Source organism: Homarus americanus, unplaced genomic scaffold, assembly GCF_018991925.1.
Source record: "Homarus americanus isolate GMGI-L3 unplaced genomic scaffold, GMGI_Hamer_2.0 scaffold23578, whole genome shotgun sequence".
Taxonomy (NCBI): domain Eukaryota; kingdom Metazoa; phylum Arthropoda; class Malacostraca; order Decapoda; family Nephropidae; genus Homarus; species Homarus americanus.
This window is the reverse complement of record NW_024733231.1, coordinates 4,402,002-4,424,641: the sequence shown is the minus strand read 5'-3', so window position 1 is coordinate 4,424,641 and position 22,640 is coordinate 4,402,002. Positions and strand designations below refer to the sequence as shown.

The 22,640-nt window shown below is 37.5% G+C and overlaps 1 protein-coding gene across 2 annotated transcripts; it reads right to left on the bottom strand.

The window, feature by feature from the left end:
* Positions 1-11,475: 11,475 nt before the first annotated feature.
* Positions 11,476-22,640, bottom strand: LOC121869580 (putative cytochrome P450 120). Of its 2 annotated transcripts, none has more exons than XM_042371011.1 (8): positions 22,546-22,640; positions 19,191-19,467; positions 18,893-19,038; positions 17,561-17,747; positions 16,156-16,281; positions 15,706-15,857; positions 15,042-15,362; positions 11,476-14,748 (listed from the first exon to the last, which is right to left on the bottom strand). In XM_042371011.1, the coding sequence occupies exons 2-8, from the start codon at positions 19,462-19,464 to the stop codon at positions 14,617-14,619; spliced, it is 1,338 nt and encodes a 445-aa protein (XP_042226945.1). In that variant the 5' UTR covers positions 19,465-19,467; positions 22,546-22,640; the 3' UTR covers positions 11,476-14,616. The 2 variants fall into 2 exon arrangements, with proteins under 2 accessions (XP_042226945.1, XP_042226944.1); XM_042371010.1 differs by lacking the exon at positions 22,546-22,640 and adding an exon at positions 19,632-21,250.

Below are 22,640 nucleotides of genomic sequence, written 5' to 3'. Positions count from 1 at the left end.
CCTCAGTACCTTGTTCCTGTCTGGAGACCCACAAGGGCCTCATGTTTAAGAGATGCCATTAAAGCATTACTGAGTATTTCATGACACCTTCTGCTATTGTTAACTGTTTATCCTGTTAAGATGCTTGTCATGAATCCCACCATGACTTCTACATGTTAGGTACGGTGTCAGGGCTTCAACTTATGAGTACAGCATTATCATTAGTTATCAAGTTATCAAGGTTCAAACCAATGCTTTATCAGGGATTCCATCAAGCCCACTGGTTGTTAGGTATCCTGTCAAGGCTTCTACTCAGGAGGATTATCAACAGGGTATATAATTATCAAGGCTCCTGCCAATGCCTTTACTTTTCAGGGACACCTTCAAGGCTTATGCATGTTAGGATCTCTGAGTTCCCCTCTTAGCTATCTGCAATTCTAATCTGGCTGTACACCAACTGAAACCTCCAGTACAGTACTTGATCATCCTCAAATACGGTGAAATAATGTAGTACTTACTTAGGAATCGTTAGTTATTAACATTTTAATAAAATCATTATGGTAAAAGTATCTTGTCATATTAAAAACAAATTAGCATGTTTTAATGCACTATAATAAAAATCCATGAATGTCACTTGTTGCATCACTCCAGTCAAATATACTGTTGTAATTAGATAAATACTGTGGTTGAACAAAACTTCCGAAGGTACGTATTTGGTAAACTGATTAAAGTACTCGTCTCACAGAGAGTCTAGTTCTTGGTCATCTTGTGGTTTACAGGCACCTAGTGAGCATGACATTGCCAACTACTTTTGCTGGAATTTCAAATAAAATCTTACTGTACATTCCTTGAGATTTATTTTTTTGTATTCACTTGATTTGTTTGTGTAGTAAATTTCCTCTCCACTGATTCCCAAGCATCTGAGGTCTAAGAGAGCCCCACCAATGGCTATGTTTAGCTGTGCTTAACATTACAACCTCTTTATCTTCAATGGACATTAACTTTGGCAAACACTGAAGACTCTGAAGGCCATATTGTAAACTACAGTATAATGACCAAAATACAAAAGGTGCTTTTATATAATCATGCTCATAAATATTATACCGAGCTTCAACAATATAAATTCCTCTCGCAAATATCAGTTTATAAAATATATTACACCTTTCCATAAAAATTATATCACAATTAGCTCAGAGTGCAGAGCAAATAATACCAAACAATAGATAACACATATTCTACCACTCCTGCACCTGACTTTACCACAGCACACTTAAGTGATACCCAGGTTCTCTCTCATCCTCCACTTCAATCAGACATCAACACCTTGGATGGCTCAGTAGATACACCTGTAAAGAGAATCACTGCTGGGGGAATCTTTCTCATAAATCCACAATACTAAGTAATCCTCTCTATGTATCGTCTTTTATTCCTTTTATATATATTTTGATAAATCTCCGGCTGCTATTGTAGGTATGATAGGTCTTCAATAAGCTAAGGTATTTACTATTTTAGGTCATCTTAAAATTAATCTCTCATGGGGACATTTGTGTGTCCTTTAAATCAGACTTTATAATTACTTACTGGGTATCTATTCTAAGTACACCCAGTTCCACCCAGTACATGTTTTCTTCTCTGGATTGCTTCTTTACCTCTTTCTATATTTCCCAGGAGATGTGTGTGTGTCTCTCTCTGTTATCTTCTATCTTCTTTACTTTGTCTCCCTTTCTTTATATTTCTTCTCCCATCTTTAAAATTCATTTAAAACCTTACGAGTATTTGTGATTCTGTTTGTGGCTGTTTCTTCTGTCCTATTACTTGTTTTCCTGCTTTCCAATATTCTTACTTGGGATTCATGCCAATGCTCTTCCAACTTTCCTCCAATTCCGAGATTCAATATTAATCCAACGTACTTCTTTAATTTATGGTAAGCTTCATTAAACCCATTGCTGGCATAAGGTCTGACCCAGGGCAGGTCTTAGCTTGAGTTCCTAACAATATTGTTTCCATTCTGGGCCGATGTCTTGCCACTGTATAAAGATGTCTTCCATGATATTACAACCATCAATTTACTATAATTTTGTGTTGTTAATAACGTTAACTTCCCTTTCCACTCCTTCATAACAATTCACTCTGTATTTTCATCCCAATCCCAACTCATTACTCCATTACTGTACTGTACTCCTATTTTTATACTATCCACTCCTCACACTCAACATCCACTCATGAAATCCTTCCTCTACCAGTCATTCTAATGTTACAGACTCTCATTCCATATCAGTTCACCTTATATGGGGAATCCTGAGAGATGACAAGAAAAGAATTGGGCAGAACAAGATGTCACATACCAAAACTCGGCACATCTCTAAATCTACAGTATATTCTAATGCCTTCACCTGTCCTACATTGGGACTAAATAATAATACACAAACAAATGAAGATCTGGACAAATCAAGCCAAAAACCTTTATCCAGATAGAACATAAGAAACAATACAGTGTTGTCCATGTGTCATTACTTAAAACAAATACTTCTGTACTAAATAAACTACAAAGGTGGAAAGATTGATTGTTCCTACCATCACCGGCCTGGCTCTTAATTCATACCGGGTTTCTGCTTGAGAGTCGAGTTAATAGTGTGTAAACAAAACAACCATTTATGATAACTTAAGGTACTGTAATGTATATGAATGAACCAGACTTTACTTAAAAACAATTCTACTGTAATATCTTAAGTTACAAGTGGTCAGTATTCTCCTTTACATGCTGTAGTTATCCTTAGGTTCATGAACTGTCCATCACTGTCTATGTATGCAAGCTGTGTAAGGACCCGACTAAAATCCATATTATTATTTAAACCAATATTATTAATACAATTATATAATAAGAATTTAATTTTACATTGTTGAACTAAGCATATTGCTCATATATCAAAATTTAGTTTAAATAACTTGATATTTTAGAAGCATGATAGCATATTATAGCAACAACCCATCACAGAAAACTTTGTGATTTAATTTGAAATAAATAAAAACAAAGATGAATCATGAAAATGATTAATAATTAAAATGTAATGAGGGGCAACTTTATCATGAATACACGAGGGCAGCCCTGGCCATCTAGAGTGATGGTTAATTATATTTAATTCAATAACAAGTGCCTTTGTAAACTTATATTATCATATTGATATTTCTCAGCAACACTCCGTCTGTCCCCGTCAGCCTAATAGATTCTTTTTCACCAAGTAATTATAAAAATCAATAACTAATTATTTCCTCCTATTTCCATATATGAGCAATACCATCATTATAAGCCATTAATTATATTCTTTCTTATTTCATGTAATCTAAGAAAAATTAATAAAATATCACGTTACGACACCATCTCCAGTACTGTATTGTCACGCTACCATCTTCAGTTTATTAGATGTCTTTATATAACAGTTTAAGTAAAGTATCTATCTGTAATTATTCTTGTTTATCATAAAATATTCCCCTTAATAACATCAATAAAAAATCACTCATAATTAGTCTTTACCATTAACATCTATTAACTAAAAGGGTTGAGATAATAAATCAATACAACAGCCTTACATATTTGGTATACAGTGATGGTATAATATAAAAATAAAAATTCTTACAGCTGAACCAATGTGAAGTTTGTTGACGATTTTACCAAACAAATTTATCTATCTCAATGCATACAAATAAATTGAGAGCCAGAACGGGTCAGTAACTACTTTCAATAATTTATCTTATGAGTGAACTTACAATGTATAGGTAGGTCAGATGAGGTGTAGCAGTGTATATAATCTACACTAGTTGCTCGCCCTGCTGTGGCTGCTGTTCTGGCTGTGCCTCTTCCTCTCCTACTTCTATGTTGACGTTGATCTCTAATCGCAGGTGGATATTTGTGACCATGAAGCCAATGGCGATGAGCAGTGGCAGACGTACCCTCGACGCCCATGCCAACTTGAACAGGAAAGCAAGTGTAGGAGGCAGCCCCCTTGACCCTCCGACTAACACCGACGTAATATCACGCAACATTTTCCTCTCGTCGAGTTGACCTGTATAAAAAAACACCAATATTCATAAGTGTCAATATATATATAATACGTAGAAACATATGTACACAGTATTTCCCGGTGGAGGCTACTGATGAAGGTAAGTATGCCCAATATTAACTAACGTGTTTAGTGTTAGGATCGATCGCGCGCAAGTACAGTATGTCTGCGAGTTGATGGACCATATTTAAAAAAACTTGAGACTAACAAAGGAATCGTAGGAAAGTTACCATTCCTCCAACCTATTTTTGTTATTTGAAATATAAGGAACAAGTTTTCTTTAAAATATTTTCATAAAGTGGCTCCTTCCAGCAGGACGGTTGTAAATTATTGCAAAAAATATTCCTTTATATGAGACAAACTAACAAAACATCCCAAACATAACAAAGGAACAATGGCGGTTAGGTTAGGGTGGTTTATGGCTATTATTCTGCAAACACCAGCCAGTTAGATTAGGTTAGGTGGTCAGTGAGAAAACTGTATTTAAAAATATTTCTCATGTCTCAATCATATGCCGCTGGTTGAGGAATAATCATCTGGTTCATTTTTAGATCAAATATTTCCAGACCTTAGTGACTAATTGCACCAGAAACTCCTTGTATCACCTAACATTCCAAAGTACTAGATACTGTGCTGCCAAGCCATACTACCTTATATAATCTAACCTTCGTAAAATGAAACAAATTAACCTACCTAACCTAACATAAATTACTACTGTAATCATTTTATTTCATTATTTTCTTGAAACAAATAATACTAACTGTATCTATAAGAGGAACCAATGAGCCCATCCCACAACATTCCTGTGGATCAAACATATATGGCTCGAGTATCACAGTGATATCTCCGTTAGTCGGAATCCCTCAAACCCATAACTCTCCGATAGCCGGAACTGAAATTTTCTTGGGAAATAGTTCCCTAAGCCAAATTTTTTCGGATAATTCCATCTTTGGGATCGATTTTCCAAGGGGAACATTTTCCAGAAAATTCAGAAAAAATTTTCCCGATACCCGGAAAATTCCAGGGATGTGGGAGCCTTTTCCAGGTTTGAATGATGATGTAATGGGCAATTTCTGGAAGTTTTGAAAACATTTTTCCATTGCCCAGAAAATTCCAGGGATGAGGGATTTTTTCCAGCTTTGAGAGTCGTCTCATTATCCGGAAATCTCTCATTCCTGGAAGTGTTTTGCACCAATTGTTCTGGCCAGTGAAGATATCACTGGATTTATATCCTATTTATTTATTATATGGAGAAATACCCTTAATTTGTTACTTCAGGTGTGCACGAGATGTAAATTATAACCGAATTATTTTTTTAAATACTGTATATACTTCTCAACCTGTAACACCAGTTTGTAATATTAATAAAGTAACAAAAAAGTTTTATTCTATCATATAAAGTCACAAATACAATAATTATGGAAGGTAAATACATAAAGTAACAAACCTAACCTAACATCTAATAAACCGGGTAATTAACAAGTGCCTTTATCTACAATCAGCGAGTCAGGTAATCTCCCAACGTACCAGACACAGCTACATTATATAAACTATCAAGCATAAAATGAACCAAACCTAACCTAACCTAAAATACCAGTTATCTTCTTTGGGCTGCAGAACTTTTTCAATAAACAGTTTATTATTATTATCAAAGCACGACAGTAAATATGCTGAGTTACCCCGCTGTTTTGGTTGGATCACTGATGACAAAACAGTTACATGTGATCTGAGAATGTTGGGATACGTCATAGATGAAAAGTGTCTTAAAATTGTCTAAACCATCGGAAAAATACTTTGTTCAACTCGAGATCCATAATTGGTGAAATATGTAAATGATAAAAACAACAGTACCGGGTGGTTGTGGTGGGGGATACACCCCATTTCGTCGCCAATCCACATCGTCAACAACCCGGTTAGTCACCAAAACCCTAACTCGTCACTAACGTCAATTCCGTTTCGTCATCACTAACAGTCACTGGTATTAGTGACAAATTTAAGTTATTATTTTACTTGAATAGAAATTACACATGAATACAGATGACTCGAGAAAAGTTGTGTTATTAATATATATATTAATTATTTAATAAAGAAAATTATTGAAACATTGAGAAATAAACAAAATACAGAATAAATGAAGGTCATTTAGCACCAGCACATAAACCACCGAGCAGTGAGATGATTGCAGGCGTATTAACAATATTATTTATTTTTGTCTTTAATAAATTGTTTTAGTATTTTTTATTATTTTATATCTCAAGCAACAGTTATTTTCGTGTATATACTTATGGGAATGAACGGGGTGACGAAAGGGATAAAGCAATGGTTACGAAACGAGTTAAAAATAGTGATGAAGCTGGTTTGGTGACGATAAGGGCAGACCATGGTTGAGGTGGGGCCTATGGGAGCCACCTTCACTCTCCTTTAAGTTTATCGTCAGTTTAAGAATAACTTGGCAAATCTCTTCCGAATATTACCTCTTATGTGTTTAGAGTTGTTCTTAACCGACTGTCATAAATACTGAACATTTATTACAATATTGGTTGTTACGGCTCTGCTTTGCCAGAATTAACTATTCAGCAAAAACACAACTATATAAATATATCAATGTAAATAATCAACTCTATAATGATCTATATGATATCAGAATGAAGTAATTATTAAATTTATGTACAGATTACAATATATATCTGGTTTAAATAACAATAATTACCTACATCACAGCCAGGAGGCGCCCCAGTGTCCAGTGCGTGGTCGGTTACTGTACAATTCAGATGTCATCAGGGCAAGTTGGCAACTGAAAACAGTCAAACAGCCCAAACACTTCACACCGTGATGTTATAAGCCTATAAACTGTTTATTATAATAGAATATTAATAAATTCGCTTTAAAAAGGGAACAATTTTATTTTAATTTATTCTGGTAAATTTGTATCTAGTGCCATAATTATCCGATTTTCCAGCCACTGACCTAAGTTTAGTTTAACATTATTATAGGTACCATTACAATGAATTTAAACATTAAATATTATAATATAAATAAATACTAAATATGATTTGTTACGGCTGGTTTGCCAGTTGAATTAATGAATGATATTCTGTTTAGAGAATGAGACAAGGTCTGATATACTGTAACCTGCCAGAGGCTACCCCAGGCTGATATAACCTGCCAGAGGCTACCCCAGGCTGATATAACCTGCCAGAGGCTACCCTGGGCTGATATAACCTGCCAGGGGCTACCCCAAGCTGATATAACCTGCCAGAGGTTACCCCAGGGTGATATAACCTGCCAGAGGCTACCCCAGGCTGATATAACCTGCCAGGGGCTACCCCAGGCTGATATAACCTGCCAGAGGCTACCCTGGGCTGATATAACCTGCCAGGGGCTACCCCAAGCTGCTATAACCTGCCAGAGGCTACCCCAGGCTGATATAACCTGCCTGCCAGGCTACCCCAGGCTGATATAACCTGCCAGGGGCTACCCCCAGGCTGATATGCCAGAGGCTACCCCAGGCTGATATAACCTGCCAGGGGCTACCCCAGGCTGATATAACCTGCCAGAGGCTACCCCAGACTGATATAACCTACCAGGGGCTACACCAGACTGATATAACCTGCCATAGGCTACCCCAGGCTGATATAACCTGTCAGGGGCTACCCCAAGATGATATAACCTCCCAGAGACTACCCCAGGCTGCTATAAACTGCCAGATACTACCCGAGGCTGATATAATCTCCCAGAGGCTACGCCAGACTGATATAACCTGCCAGGGGCTACCCCAGGATATAACTTCCCAGAGGCTACCCTAAGCTGATATAACCTCCCAGAGACTACCCCAGGCTGTTATAAACTGCCAGAGGCTACCCTAGGCTGATTTAATCTCCCAGAGGCTACGCCAGACTGATATAACCTGCCAGGGGCTACCCCAGGCTGATATAACCTGCCATAGACGACTACAGGCTGATATAACCTGCCAGAGACTACCCAAGCTCATATAAACTGCCAGAGACTACCCCAAGCTGATATAATTTGCCAGTGGCTACACAATGTCAAGCAGTGAAGAAAAACTCTCCTGTGAGGAATGTGGCAAACAATTTTCCTTAAAGTCTACTTTTAAGATACATTTACTTTTATACAATGGCATAGCAGAGTTTGAATATGAGGAATGTGGGAAATGATTCTCCCAGATAGGTCATCTCAAATGTCATAAACGTTTGTATGAAACAAATGTAATTCAATAAATGTTTGAGTGACTTTAGCATAAGGGAAATGTTACAAATAACTTGATTACATTGCTATACATCAATATAAAACCACTTCAACAAACTCTGTGAATGTAGCAGAAATAGACTTGACAAATACCACTTTTATAGATAGTAAACACAGGCTATAGTTACCTACTCTTAATACCCCTGTACATAAATTTCTTCTACCATGGCCTTAGTACTTTACCATGACATGAAAGAATGTCCGAAAAATAAACTTGTGTTAGTTGAGGGGTATCCTTGGAGTCTAGTAGAACTTGCACAGTAATTTTATAACATATAATAGTAACACGTAGACTCAGTCATATTGATTGGGCTTGGTCAATTTAGCTGTGTATCATATAAACGTTAAACACATGCACACCACCACAAGTTGAATCTTTCCAGTGTGTCTGTAGATTCATATATAAGAGACCTGGTGGCTTACAGCAGCAGCAGTAGGTGTCCAGCTGCAGGATGGCCTTGTGCTATGGCCAGTGTTGACTTTAAGGATCAAGCAACAGTGTAAACAAAATATGACTCAGTTTGATTGTTGTGCCATATTGTCTCACACAAAATTGTAAAGATACTTTTTGGGGCGAGTACTTCAGGACAATGATGTACAGTATTACAGATAACGTCACACACTCTTTCTCCATCAACTGCAGTACTTAAAGAGGGGGAAGCTGAAGAATTTGTTGAAAGAAATAATCTCTTTAAACCTTCATAAAGTTTATTGCAATAAGAAAGCTTTTTTTTGTAAAGTATTAAAATATATATATTTAAATATACTTTATTTTGTAAAGAATTGATGATTTGATATTAATAAATAAATATTGTGAATATATCTCTTTAAAAAGTATTTACACAATTAAAATAAATATATTTAAATATAAGTGTAATGCTCTATACATTATTGATTCAAATTTATACCAGTACAGTACAGTATATGTGTTTATACACCAATATTGTTCAACATAATATATCAACTTCACACAGTCATGCTTACAATGAAATTACTTGACTCTTCCTTGACTACACAGTCCAGCTCCATGATTTCTTTGATAAAAAATAAAACACTGGAGTTCTTTACACATGCTGCCTCCGTACCATCTCAACAGCTAATTCTAACAGAAGCACTAATCCTCTTACCAGGAATATGATAGCCAGCATGTATCTGTTGTGCCTAAGAGTAAATGTCCTGCCTTAAACTAGGAAACATTCCTTGATAACAATTTATGACTCGGCCTAAGGCTGACCCAAGTGAGAGAGTGAGGGTAAGAAATGAAACCCTCTTCTGAGAGCAGGAATATCTGAAACACACAAGCCTGGCACAGCATAAAGTACAGTCTCACTTAGCTCTTAGCCACAAGTGATAAAGCCCCACCACCCACACTCTACCCTTCCCTCAGTCGAGGAATGTGATGGAAAAGTTACACTAATGGTTTAATCAACACGAATCAACAGAGTCAAGAGTGAGTCTGAAGCACAACCTGTACCCCTCAAGGTAAAACTACATGCCTTGGACTCATGACTGATGCCAGCCTATATATTAATGTAAATAAATAAACTCACACAAGAAACAGTACATGTATATTAACTTGGACATTAACTGAATCTCACTGCACAGCATCCTTACCTTTAAGAAACTGTTAAACCATGTCATCAGATCACTAGGTACCGGTATATCATTACAGAGTTGTCCACTAAGTCAAGAGCAAACATGTCTCTCTCTTGGTCTCTATTTGCTGTCATTTAATCCCTCTAACTGTTATGACAGATGTGTTCCCTTCCCACAACAGAGTCCCAAGGTAAGGAACTGCTTTACCTTTGTTACTACACATAAGGGAACATTATCCACCAGCAACACTGACATCCTCAAAAACCATTTATACTTCATAAGTTTTCTACTCAAACTAATTACTATTCTTTCTATTTCTTCATTCTATTCTTCACTTAACCTGACAGTAATATTGACACTAATGCCACACTGAGCCTGTTTCTGCTACTGCCCATGTTAGCTCAGTACGCCTAATATAACTCATACCTTGAGGACCGTTAATATATTACAAGTTATCTGACTGAAAGACAATAGCCAGAAATGAACATACAGCACACACTCTCAATTAAATAACATGATTAAATAAAATCTTAGAATAAAGTTAACAGATTACTCCAGTCCAATACCTACAATTGTTGGAACGGCCATTACCAAAACAAGATGCCCACTGGAGAGAGACTCTTTGGTGACTACAGAAGAAAAACTTACATGTTACAGCCCTTTCTATTACACATTTAACATCTAGGACAGGACAAATGAACTCCACTTTTACAACATTAAGTTCAATAACACAGTACAAGTATAGTCCTTTATTTTACTAAGCTTTGTTAATTTAGAGAGAGGTAGTACAGACATTGTTAATGATTCTATTTTATGCATACATTAACGAACATAAGATTTCTCTCTCATCATATTTTAGATATCTACATATCATCCAGCGGGCCGGGTACAAGTAACAACATTACAACCAATAAATTAGAGAGTTTTAGTAAATATTTAGGTAGGTAGTCCAAATGTAGAGAGCTATGATCACAAGGGTAGTGGCTTATGTACAGTAAGTCACTATTACCATGAATGACACTCTACAGTAATGTGAATACAGTGAAATCTACATATAATGGACTTCTGTCCCCACATAATCCATTATGAGGGGTTTCCCATCTACCGGACCCTCGATATAACAGACTTTCAACTCAACATAGTTCATTAGATGGGGGGTTTCACATCTAACAGACCCTCGATATAACGGACTTTCATCTCTACATGTTGTCCACTAGATAGAGATTTCACTGTAGTTTAATGAATACAGATTTATTAAGAGATTTACAATGTTCAAGATGAGATTATTCTCTATGATCAGATATACAGATGCGATCAGACACTTTGGTCGGTGGTGTGTCGGAAAAGATTAAAATACGATAAAAAATAAAATGACACCAAGATCCATGATATTTGTACTGTAAGCTTAAAAAAATTGGTCATCTGCACCCCCCCACCCCACCCTCCCCTAAAACCTAAATATTATATCAAACTGTTGCTACTAAGTCAAGTCAAGCCCTCAACCTATCTTACGTAGAGCTGAGAACCATATGCAATAACCTGTGTACAAAATAAATATAATACTTATGATGATTGACCTTAACCAGTTAGACTTCACCAGACATTATGATCTTAGGTTAGGCAAGGTTTGGTTATGTTAGGTTAGGTTTGAACTGTTATATACTAAACATGAGTACAGTATTATGGCCAGACTGACTTGTGTGTGAGGCTATTTATCCTACAGACGGTTTAAGACATATCCAGTTCTCTTACGCAGGCATACTGAGAGCCACACATGAGTTTACAGCCACTTGGGTTAAACTTTCATAACCGATAGATACAGTATCAATCATAAAAAATGTTCTTAATGCAAAGTAAAGCAGCTAAAACAACTACCTGTGCATACTTTGTGGGAAACAATATGAGACCATGGAAGATACATTTTGGTATATGAGGGCTGTCACTAGTCACACATAAAATTTCGGAGCATATCGACCCCCACCTGCACAGATAGTTATTTTAGCTACTGTACATAATGATATTCCACATATTACTAGACTACAGTACTTGGGTTGGTTGAGATCTTCATTTGACTATGAGAAGTCCTTGTTTATTGCAAGGGCTTTCGTTCCTGAAAAGCCCTGTGATGTGCGAAATGACTACCTGCCACCTACACTACCCCAAAACAACTGGCCACTGCCTACATTACCCCAAAACAACTGGCCACTGCCAACACAACCCCAAAACAACTGACCACTGCCTACACAACCCCAAAACAACTGGCCATTGCCTACACAACCCCAAAACAACTGGCCACTGCCTACACAACCCCAACACAACTGGCCACTGCCTACACAACCCCAAAACAACTGGCCACCTACACCACCCCAAAACACTTGGCCACCTACACTACCCTAAAATACTTGGCCGCCTACACTACCCTAAAACACTTGGCCACCTACACTACCTCAAAAAGCTGGCCATCCCCACCTTCACCCCATTTTCACCTCACTCACAACAATAAAAGAATAAGTATATAACAAATGATTTACCGAGAAGCATGTAGCACTGTCAACAACTTCCACGCCATCTAACAAGTAACAGAAAAATGCATGGTAGAGTGAACACACACATCCCTAAGCATGTAAAAGGATCTTAGGCACTTGTTAATATCTGCTCACCATGCAGTTTAAAATTCTTACTTATCACATCATTACAAAAAATCATGACCATCAACAAATATTCTGGTCATAAAATTCAAATTGCAATACAGTACAGTATATAGAAACCATGATATTAATTCATCAATAAACATGAAAGACCTAAATACAACATGTCAGTTCTAGAGTGAGATGACTTGAGTTGACTGAGTAACTTTACAATATATATTCACAAATTTGATGAGTGGGAGGGAAACACAGGAAAGAGCTAAATTTAAAACTCTAACGTTTTGGGTAAGACAGAACCCATCTACACTCTGAAACGTTCAAGAAATAAATAAACTTATTTCTTTTCCCTGTGTTTCCCTCTCATAGATCAACTCCACTTGTTGCCATAGATCGATCACATATATTTACAACTCTATAATGGTATATATGACATCAGATCTACCTTGTACCTGTACTTATATCCTGTCATAACACATCATTCAATACTTTATTAATATATCATTACAGTATATAAACATCTATAAATAACATGATGCATGTCCGCCACCAACCATCTCAATGCCATCTTGTGCTGATGGTAGATGTAGTATTACGTCGTCTATTGAGTGGTGTACTGGTGGGTGTAAAGGTATTGTTTCTGTCGTCTATTGAGTGTACTGGTAGGTGTAAAGGTATTGTTTCTGTCGTCTATTGAGTGTACTGGTGGGTGTAAAGGTATTGTTTCTGTCGTCTATTGAGTGTACTGGTGGGTGTAAAGGTATTGTTTCTGTCGTCTATTGAGTGTACTGGTGGGTGTAATTGCATTGTTTCTGTTGTGGTGAGTATATCAAGCACAGTATGCAACTCACTGACTACAAATAAGAAAGACAGAGAGACAAAAAATAACTATTCTGGAAATGGGAAAATTATCAATATAAAAATAAATTAATTAATATATATATATCATTGTTTCAATTACCTGATATATAAAAATATGTTTCACTATTTTTATACTTTGAAATATTATGCAACCTTGAAAAATACTGTATAGCATATGGTATTTTGTATCCCTTAAAAAACCCCACAAAATTACTAACTAATTAACTACAGCAACTTTTATTATGATTTCTGGTCCCAAACTCATTATTATGCAGTGTATCAGAAGCCACTAACCTTCATGTTATACCTTGAAGCTGCTTGGTGACTTACAACTGGCAAGAGAGATCGAACCTACAGTCAGCCTCCTCTCAACACACGCAAATGTCCCACACTCGGGGCCACACGGACTGTTCTTACCGATAAAGGATCACCTTCCTTGGCCAAAATGCCTTCTTATCTTCTTCCCTATCTGTTGTCTTTATTTCTCTCTTGTGTGTTGGGTAGAAGAAGATATGAAGAAAAACAAAAAGGAAGTGAAGGGGGAAGGGAAGTGAAGGAAGAAATGTACTCAGAGCAAGAGATGAAGAAAACAAAAGAGTACAGGGGTAAAGGGAAGAGAGAAAAATTCCTCCAGTTATAACAAGAGATGAAGAAAACAAAAGAGAGTGTGGTTAGGAGGAGGAGGAGGAGGAGGAAGGTAGTGAGAGAAGAAATATTATCACAAAAAGAAAAAACAAAAGCAAGGAGGAAGTGAGAGGAGGATCAGAAATTGTGTACAAAGGGTTTAAAACAAGTTAAATCACACAATACAGATTCTTTAACCTCGATATAAATAATGGGTAATTTTGTGTATGATCTACCAGGTAATATAAATAAGTTAACATATACATATATCACAAAAATCATTACCATTAACACTCTTCTCAATTTTCAAGAGACCGGCAAAAGAATGGCCGATTACTTTTCAACCCGAACTGTTTATTTTTTACCAGTTACCCAGTAAATGAATCATATTTTTATGTTTTAATTGCTTGTGTCAACCAATGGGAAGAGCACAGGTTGTTAATTTCTAATTGCTTTAAAGGACGGCAAATTTTTTAGTCACCTAATTCAAGCTGTGAAAATTTGTGCGCCATACACCCTCTTCACTGTTACCTCTCTACCCCACTGAACTACTGTACTATAAAGCTTACTGAGAAGACACACCACCACTAGTTTAGTTTAGTCAGTAGCTGGATGTGAGGTTTCTTTTTGGGACGTACTGCAGGGATGAACTTGAGTTGCTTCAGGTGATCGCCCGATACCTCCCACTCGAACTTGTGGACGAAGGCTTTGCAAAATATCTGAAAGAGAGAGATTTTGTAATTTCAATACCGGTGCATATTAATAAAAGCTTGAAAATTGGTTAGTTTAGCTTTGACATAAGAAAAACCTATATAAAAAACATATGCTTTAAACATTGCTATGGTGTATAGTACTTAAGTTTCCCCAAGTCATTCAGCAAGGTCACTAAGTTATGTGTTTAGCTGTATCATTAATCATCATTGTGAATATTTTCTAAATGAGGAGTTCTAATCTTCCAGAAGCCTCATAGCTAGTGAGATTCTTATGAAGATTCTAATCACAATAATCTTACCAATATAATGTCCCATATCATTTTCTTGCCAATACATTCTCGTGGTCCAGCTCCAAAGGCAAACATCCTGCATCGATCATTTTTGTTTTCCTCGACCCATCGCTCTGGCCGAAACTTGTTTGGCTCCGGGAATACAGCAGGGTCAGTGTGGGCCCCAAAGAAGCTGAAGTGAACGACCATTCCGGATGGGATAGCATAACCCTTCAGCTGTGTATCCCGTCGAGCAACCCGTCGCCCGCCCGTAGTAGGCGGTAGGAGTCTCATTACTTCCAGCAGGATTTTATCAAGTGCTGCTTCCTTCTCTTCTTCTGATGAACAAGTCTGCCAAGGTACAAAGAGTGCTAAGAATAATCAATATATCTGTACACTGTAATTTTTTTTCCTCATACCTGTACACTAACACCTCTACCATCCAAGTTTTACCACAACTCAAACCTCACGAGGATTCTAGATCTGCTCCTTGAATCTGGAGCTGTGTTCAGGTTCTCAATATAACATTAACTGGTTCTTTGGCTTGATGGCGTGTAGAAAATAGGAACATTATTCTGTGATAAATGGCTTTCAATAAACCAATCAGGAAAGGCAGGCATCTGTGAGGATCCCACTAACCTACTAACACCCACTAACACAATATCAATTCACATGTCCAAAAAGTGTGTCTTACCTGGTAATATGGCTTCCATGAGGGGGCCATCAGGATGAAGGATGTGAGGACGGAAGCAAAGACCTTAGGGATGATGGCACAGCAACACACAAGGAGATGATTTAGTTGTAATTCTTCACTAGGGATGCTCTCTGACATATTCACCAGGAATGCTGAAAGAGAGACATAAAATATTAAGTTTATCTATTGATACATCTTTCTGGTACCTCCCTGTACTGAAAGGTTGTTTATAAAATATACTCAAGCTTAACTCCAGTCTGATATAATCAAGGCTTTCTCTCCCCTTCAACCTGGTCACTGAGAGGCCAAAAAAAGGGTCATTTTTATACAAGAACTCTAAATAATTATTATATTTTAGGATGTGCACTAGACAGAAATCTGAAAATCAGTAGGAATAAAGTCTGATCATTAGGAAGAACATTTATGATCACAAGATAAGTTCACCCTCACCGTGGTCCTTCATGCTGTTAACACGTTCTCGGAGAAGTAGCAGCAGTTCATCTTTAGCATCAACACCTTGACCAAAACCAGACTTAAGACCAGGAACTTTGATGTTTACAGGCAGAGAACACATTCCTGGAAATAAAATAATTCCTCAGTGTAAGAAAATATATAATGGGTTGAAATATGAAATCCCTTTTATGAGTGAGGGTAAGAAACACATCAACCTGTGAGAAAGAGCACTAAATTAATTCCTGGTAATTTTTGCCCACAGTCTGCTCTCCCAGCTGAACTATGACCAAAGATTTGATGTCATATGAATCAGCAGTTGTCCAAAAGACCAGTTTAGTCTCAGGTTAAGGATTGAAACTCTCAAGTAGACACACACGGTCTGAGATTCCTTAAGCCATAAAAGGGAATTCATGAGAGGATATGAGTGCTGCGTCCACTCAGCCACCACACACCCATCAAGGAGGTAAAAAATAGAAAGTAGGTCACAGAGGCCTGACAGGGACAGTGTACAAACAACACAGTCACAAAGGCCTGACAGGAACAGTGTACATACAACACAGTCACAGAGGCCTCACAGGGACAGTGTACATACAACACATTCACAGAGGCCTCACAGGGACAGTGTACATACAACACATTATATACTAGGCTTTCATTACACATAGTGGCAGTATAACTGAGTCCCCATTTGAACACCTTCACTTCCCCAACTGTAAAATTAAGTACTAGTACCCTTTTACAGGTTGGTGGACTGAGAGTGTCCTGGGATCAAACCAGCAACCCCTAGAACAGGAGGGAAGCTATATGGAGAGAAGCAACCCTATCCTCCCACATTCTGTGAGACCAACTGAGTCACAAGTTGCATGAACCTAAATGTGGAGGGGAGGAGAGCCAAGGTTAAACCAAGAATGAAATAGAGAGAGAGGTTGTCAGAAATGACATGAGAGTTAGGAACTTGACAAGAGTGACTGCAAGAGACCATGAAGAATGGAGAGCTGCCATCAGGTAACTGCAGCTAAAACACAATCAAGGAAAATGGCTGTTAAATGATGATGATGATGATGGTGATAAAACTGGAGAGAGAGAGAGAGATTACAGACTTCTCAAAACAGAAACAACGAAACAAAATTTGAGCTACCGTATATAAGGAATAGAGATAAAATAGTATGCAGTATAGTACAGGTACTAGTGTTACACTAATTTTCGTTCTTTTCACTGTTATTTAATATAAAATTAATAAAAGATAAGTTTTAAAAATATTACTAGCTCTATTAACTAAATAAAAATTAACACCACTAATAAGAGAGAAACAAGACAAGCATCTGACTATTCCTCGTGTGGTGTTGGTCCAGTGACTGAGGCCAACTGATAAACACAGGAGACCAATAAGGTACAGTATTACCATGCCAGTGAGTTGTGGCTACAGAAGAAAACTGCTCTACAAGCTGGGGTTCCTTGTTGTGGTCTAACCCCAGGTACAGGCGTAGGTTCAGCAGAAGGGCAAAGTGCTTTGTTGACTCATAAACGTTAAAAGGCTTGCTGGCGTCTAGCTCTGATATCCACGTTTCTACAAGATCCTTTGTTATGGCCTGAAATTTTTAAATATATCGTAAGAATTTTGGGTATTTTATTGTGAATCTTTCCTCCTATCAATGAAGAGTAAAAAAAAATTGTCAGTTATATATTTTACAGGTATTTTCTAGACAATGTTTAAGGATGACGCAACTTAGCATGCAGTGATTAATATGAAGCAGTATATATCAACACTAAATTAGGGCTTTATTCTGTACAGTACACTGTGTATGAACATTGAGGATATGGAGGGAAATGTGTGTGTGTGTGTGTGTGTGTGTGTGTGTGTGTGTGTGTGTGTGTGTGTGTGTGTGCAGAAGTTTCAGTCATCTGTCACCTACTACACCTTTAATGATGGTTTTATGCCCCTTGATCCTTCCATACATAAGAGAAACAGGATTAAATATTATATGGTTAAGACTAAGATAAATTACGGTATTTATATATTTACACTACAGTCTGTACACGTGAGGATTTATACATTTTCTTTATATACTGTAATAAGTTGCAAGACCTGGACTACAGAACCTAATAAAAACACCTGTCTGTTCCAAGTACCTTCTGGGGCTACACAAATAAATAAGGAGGTTATAATTCTTAACATTCTGTACCTAGTAAGCTACACTAACCCGAAAGTACTTCAAAAGGCTGCTCCAACATTGGCCAGTGTACCCAACAGTGTGTAAGGTTTTATCCAGAAGAAGGGAACTCGATCCTACATACCAGCTAAGAATCAAACCCAAGACCATACACATATGAGGGAAACACTTGACTACCGATTTATAGACACAAAAGGTGATATTAAATTGAATAGAATAGCTTGACAGGTAATATATTGATAAAATTAATATGGTAATAGGATGGTAATGAGGGTTTAGCTTTATTTACAGTGTTTAAAGGTATTTTTCTTCTTTTAAATGCTAAGTCAGATATCAAATTTATTCATTTTATTCACCTTATACATGCAGTGAAACCTCTATATAACGGACTTCTCTCATCATATAATCCGTTAGATGGAGGTTTCATATCTGATGGGCCCTCGATATAACGGACTTTCTTCTTAAATAGATGTTTTACCGAGACTTATTAATTCATAAGCCTTTTAATCATACTTACTCGTGCATTCATAATCAGACTTACTCGTATTAACCAATTTACTCACCTTGTAACCTGACTTAGATTCCTCATTGAACAACGGGTAAAGCAGCTTCCTGGTCAGTGTAGCCTCAGGGCCGTTCATAAACAATAAATTATCCCCAAACAGATCATAATACTCGTCCATGCCCGCCTCGTAGTGATCCTCTTTTTCTATAGACAGAGACGCGGGTTATAAGTCATTTAAAACTAACGTAATTTAACATATTCCAACATTTTTAATAGAGTGTAAAGGTTAAATTGTAACTGCATATCCTAATAACTTTAACACAACTCATTTCAAACTAACATCACATAACACACACCTGTAAGTAACTCAAGAAGTGCCTGATTGTCTGCCACAACGACACAGGGCTTCAGAAACAACCTCGTCAGGAATATCCGACTGTTGTGTTGCTTGATTCCCGCCTCTACAAAAGCCTGTGCATTCTGGTAGATAGCCAGCGTGTGATCGGACCAAATCCACCCTGACGTACCCGGCAAGGTTTTAGAGATGACTTCATGTTTTTGTACGTTATTTTGCGAGTCAATTCTTGTGCATCTCATATTGTGGTTAACTATATCATCCTCCCCTGACATTATCTGTAAATAAAACACACTATGAATATTAACTTGTCTTTGTATATAATTAACATATAAACTTTTAGGGGTGCTACTATACAGTCTGCATGGAATGTTACATCGTGTGCAGAAAAAATATTGATATTTACGATTATGTTATATAAATAAAGTCAAGTAACACTTACCACTTCAATTAATACTTTGTAGTGTTCCCTCTGCACTTCAGGCAGTCTTTTAGCCTTCGAGGAACACTGTCAGCAAGGTTTTGCAAGAGGTCAGGTGGCAAGTTAGCCCAGGTATCCTTGATGGCTGCCTCTAGCTTCGGGATTGATGATGTGTCAGCGTCGCGCAGACGACGCTTAACAATGGACCACAAATTTTATATTGGGTTAAGATCTTGGCTACTGTCAGGCCAGTCATTAAAGAAAGGTACCTCACAGTCTTTGAGCCACTGTATGACACTTTTAGCAGTGTGGCATGGGGCACCGTCCTGCATGAAAAGGCTTGCCTTAGCTTTATCAAATGATTCAGGTAAGAAATCACAGAGCAGTTCAAGATAGTTGTACTGATTCATCATCTGGTTCTTAGGGAGGATTACTAGTTCACCAACACCATAATACATAAAGGAAGCCCAAACCATAAGCTAGGCAGGGTGCTTAACAGTCTTTACAGTGTATTGTGGGAGATGTGCATTCGAGTGACGAGGGCGGTACACTCTCCTTCCACTACTCCCATTCACAGAAAACGTAGCCTCGTCGGACCACAATACACTCCTCCATGTCTCTAAATCCCACACTTCATATTTCTTGCAAAATTTCATTCTATTTTCCTTCTGTTTCTTTGTCAACAGAGGTTTACGTCGGGCACGAAAGCTCTTAAATCCCAGGTCATCGCAGAGGGCTTGTTGAACACACTGTAACGAGACGTGACACAGAAGACGGGGGTTTCTCTCTTTCACTTCACGTGCTGTGAGAGACGGATTGGACCTAACTTGGCGTGAAATAACCTTAAGTGTCTGTGGAGACAATAATTTAGGCCTACCAGACTTGGGTCGGGGAGCTGGCAACACGTCCTCTCCAAGCTCATGGAAACACTTGACAAGATTTTGGACAACACGCAAAGTCACACTAGTCTGAGCAGAAACATCTCTCAGTACATGGTTTGCTTTGTACAATGCAATCACTGCTGCAATGTCGTCCCTTGTATTAACCCTCCTGGACATCTCTGATGGACACTATGTTGGGGTAATGCACCGTAAACGAGACAAAAAATGGCCATGTGGCGAGGGAACACGCAAAGTATATCCTCCCCTCACACTTGCCAGAGGCGCACTGGAAACACACCGTGACGTGTGCTCAGTTGCCAAGTGTCACCACTCGCCAGCAACCAAGCGTTTTGACATCTCGCATCCCGGGACAGCCTCATAACATATGATCTTATTTTCGTGAGAACTTTGTTCGTTGGTCCTGTCGCAATGTAACATTCCGCGCAGACTATAGTGTGTGGTCTGCAATGATATCTTAATTCTAACCTAACCTAACTACCTTGTAGGCTGCAAGTTATCGTAGCACCCTTTTAGGTTAATTAGATCAAGTTACATTACAAGTTAAGTTTGGTTAGGTTAGATTAAGTTACATTACAATAGGTAGTTTGGTTAGGTTAGAATGTTACATTATAATAGGTAGGTAGGTAGGTAGATTGGGTATTGTGGTTGTCATGAGATAAGTAAGAAGTTGTCTTTAATACAAAACTAGTCAAATATAGATGGTTAAAGGGAATCATTTGGTTAATTATTAGTAAAATTGGATATGAGCTAGCCACGAGGTATGGAACAAGTTTTGGTATTATTTTCTTTACACACCGTTCATTCCTACCACTAATCTATTATCATATTCGAATAAGACGTCTAATTATAAGATAATTTTCATCTATTACATTACCGGCGGAAATGTATAATAACGGAGACGGCTTTTCCAAAATATTTTCTATTTTCTTCCATTAACATCCCGCCATTATCGTCTGCCTCTCCTCCAACACTGAGTGTCTCCTGCGTCTCTTTCATAAATCATCCTGCGCATGCGTTGCTGTACACTTCACGCGGCCAATCAAAAGCCTTTTTGCTTTTGGAACCAATTAAAATGGTTTTGGGTTTAATTCAGAGTATATTTGGCCCAATCAAAATCGAGTTTTATTTTGGGTCTCTCATATTTTGAAATTCAAGTTCAGTTCCGACCATGGAAGCCTGCGATGGATGTCACTTAAAGTATATGGAGCTGATTGCGAGTTTTAGGAAAAAAAACGAAGAAACTATCGCATTTTTTCGATCGCATGGTGTCCTTCCAACCTCAGTAAAGTGTACTAAGAGCAAGACTGAATGTAAATATCGTAAAGACCAACATATGTGACGTTGGGTAAGAATCCCTGAATGCAACGACGAACAAGAACCAGGCCAATAAGGTAAGAAATAGGTGATTCCATCATATGGTGAGAGTCAGTTAAGTTAGGTCAGGTTAGGTTAGGTTTGGTTATTGTTTTTCTAGTGTTTTTTTTTTGTATTTTTTAGTCGCTTAGCCATTTTTTTTCTCGGAAAACGTCAAACGAAAAAAAAATCGCAAAAAAAGCTAATTTCCGCCAAAAAGGAAGTTCATATTCGGTCTCAACACACACAAATACACTAGAAAAATATATTTTTAACTTGTTAAAAGTGAACGGTGTGACAAGAAAAATTTACCCAAGTTTTCCTAATTTGAGAAGAGGATATATGGGCTGACCTCGAGAACAAACATTTTTTTCCTATATCCAATGTATCTAAGCTGAAAAATGGTGAAATTATAAATTAAGACACCATATTTGCATGTAAAAGAACAGTAAATTATCACCAAATAACTTAAAACCATAATAATAATTATGAAGAGTAACACAAAATTCTTCACATTGTAAAAATAATTCCTCTCGTATGAATAGCAAAGGCATAAATAATTAATAAATTAGCTATACACCAAAATAAAGACCTCTAGAGATATTTTAAGCAAGTCCAGACTATAATCTTTGTTTATATCTATGTCAGAGTATCTATAGGTCGTAGCTTACATAACTTACCTGAAGATAGAGAGAGACTGAGTGAGGACCAACTACCTCGTCAGTGTTCCTCAACCATCTGTTTGTTTACTCATGGTGCAAGGCGAGGTACTGAG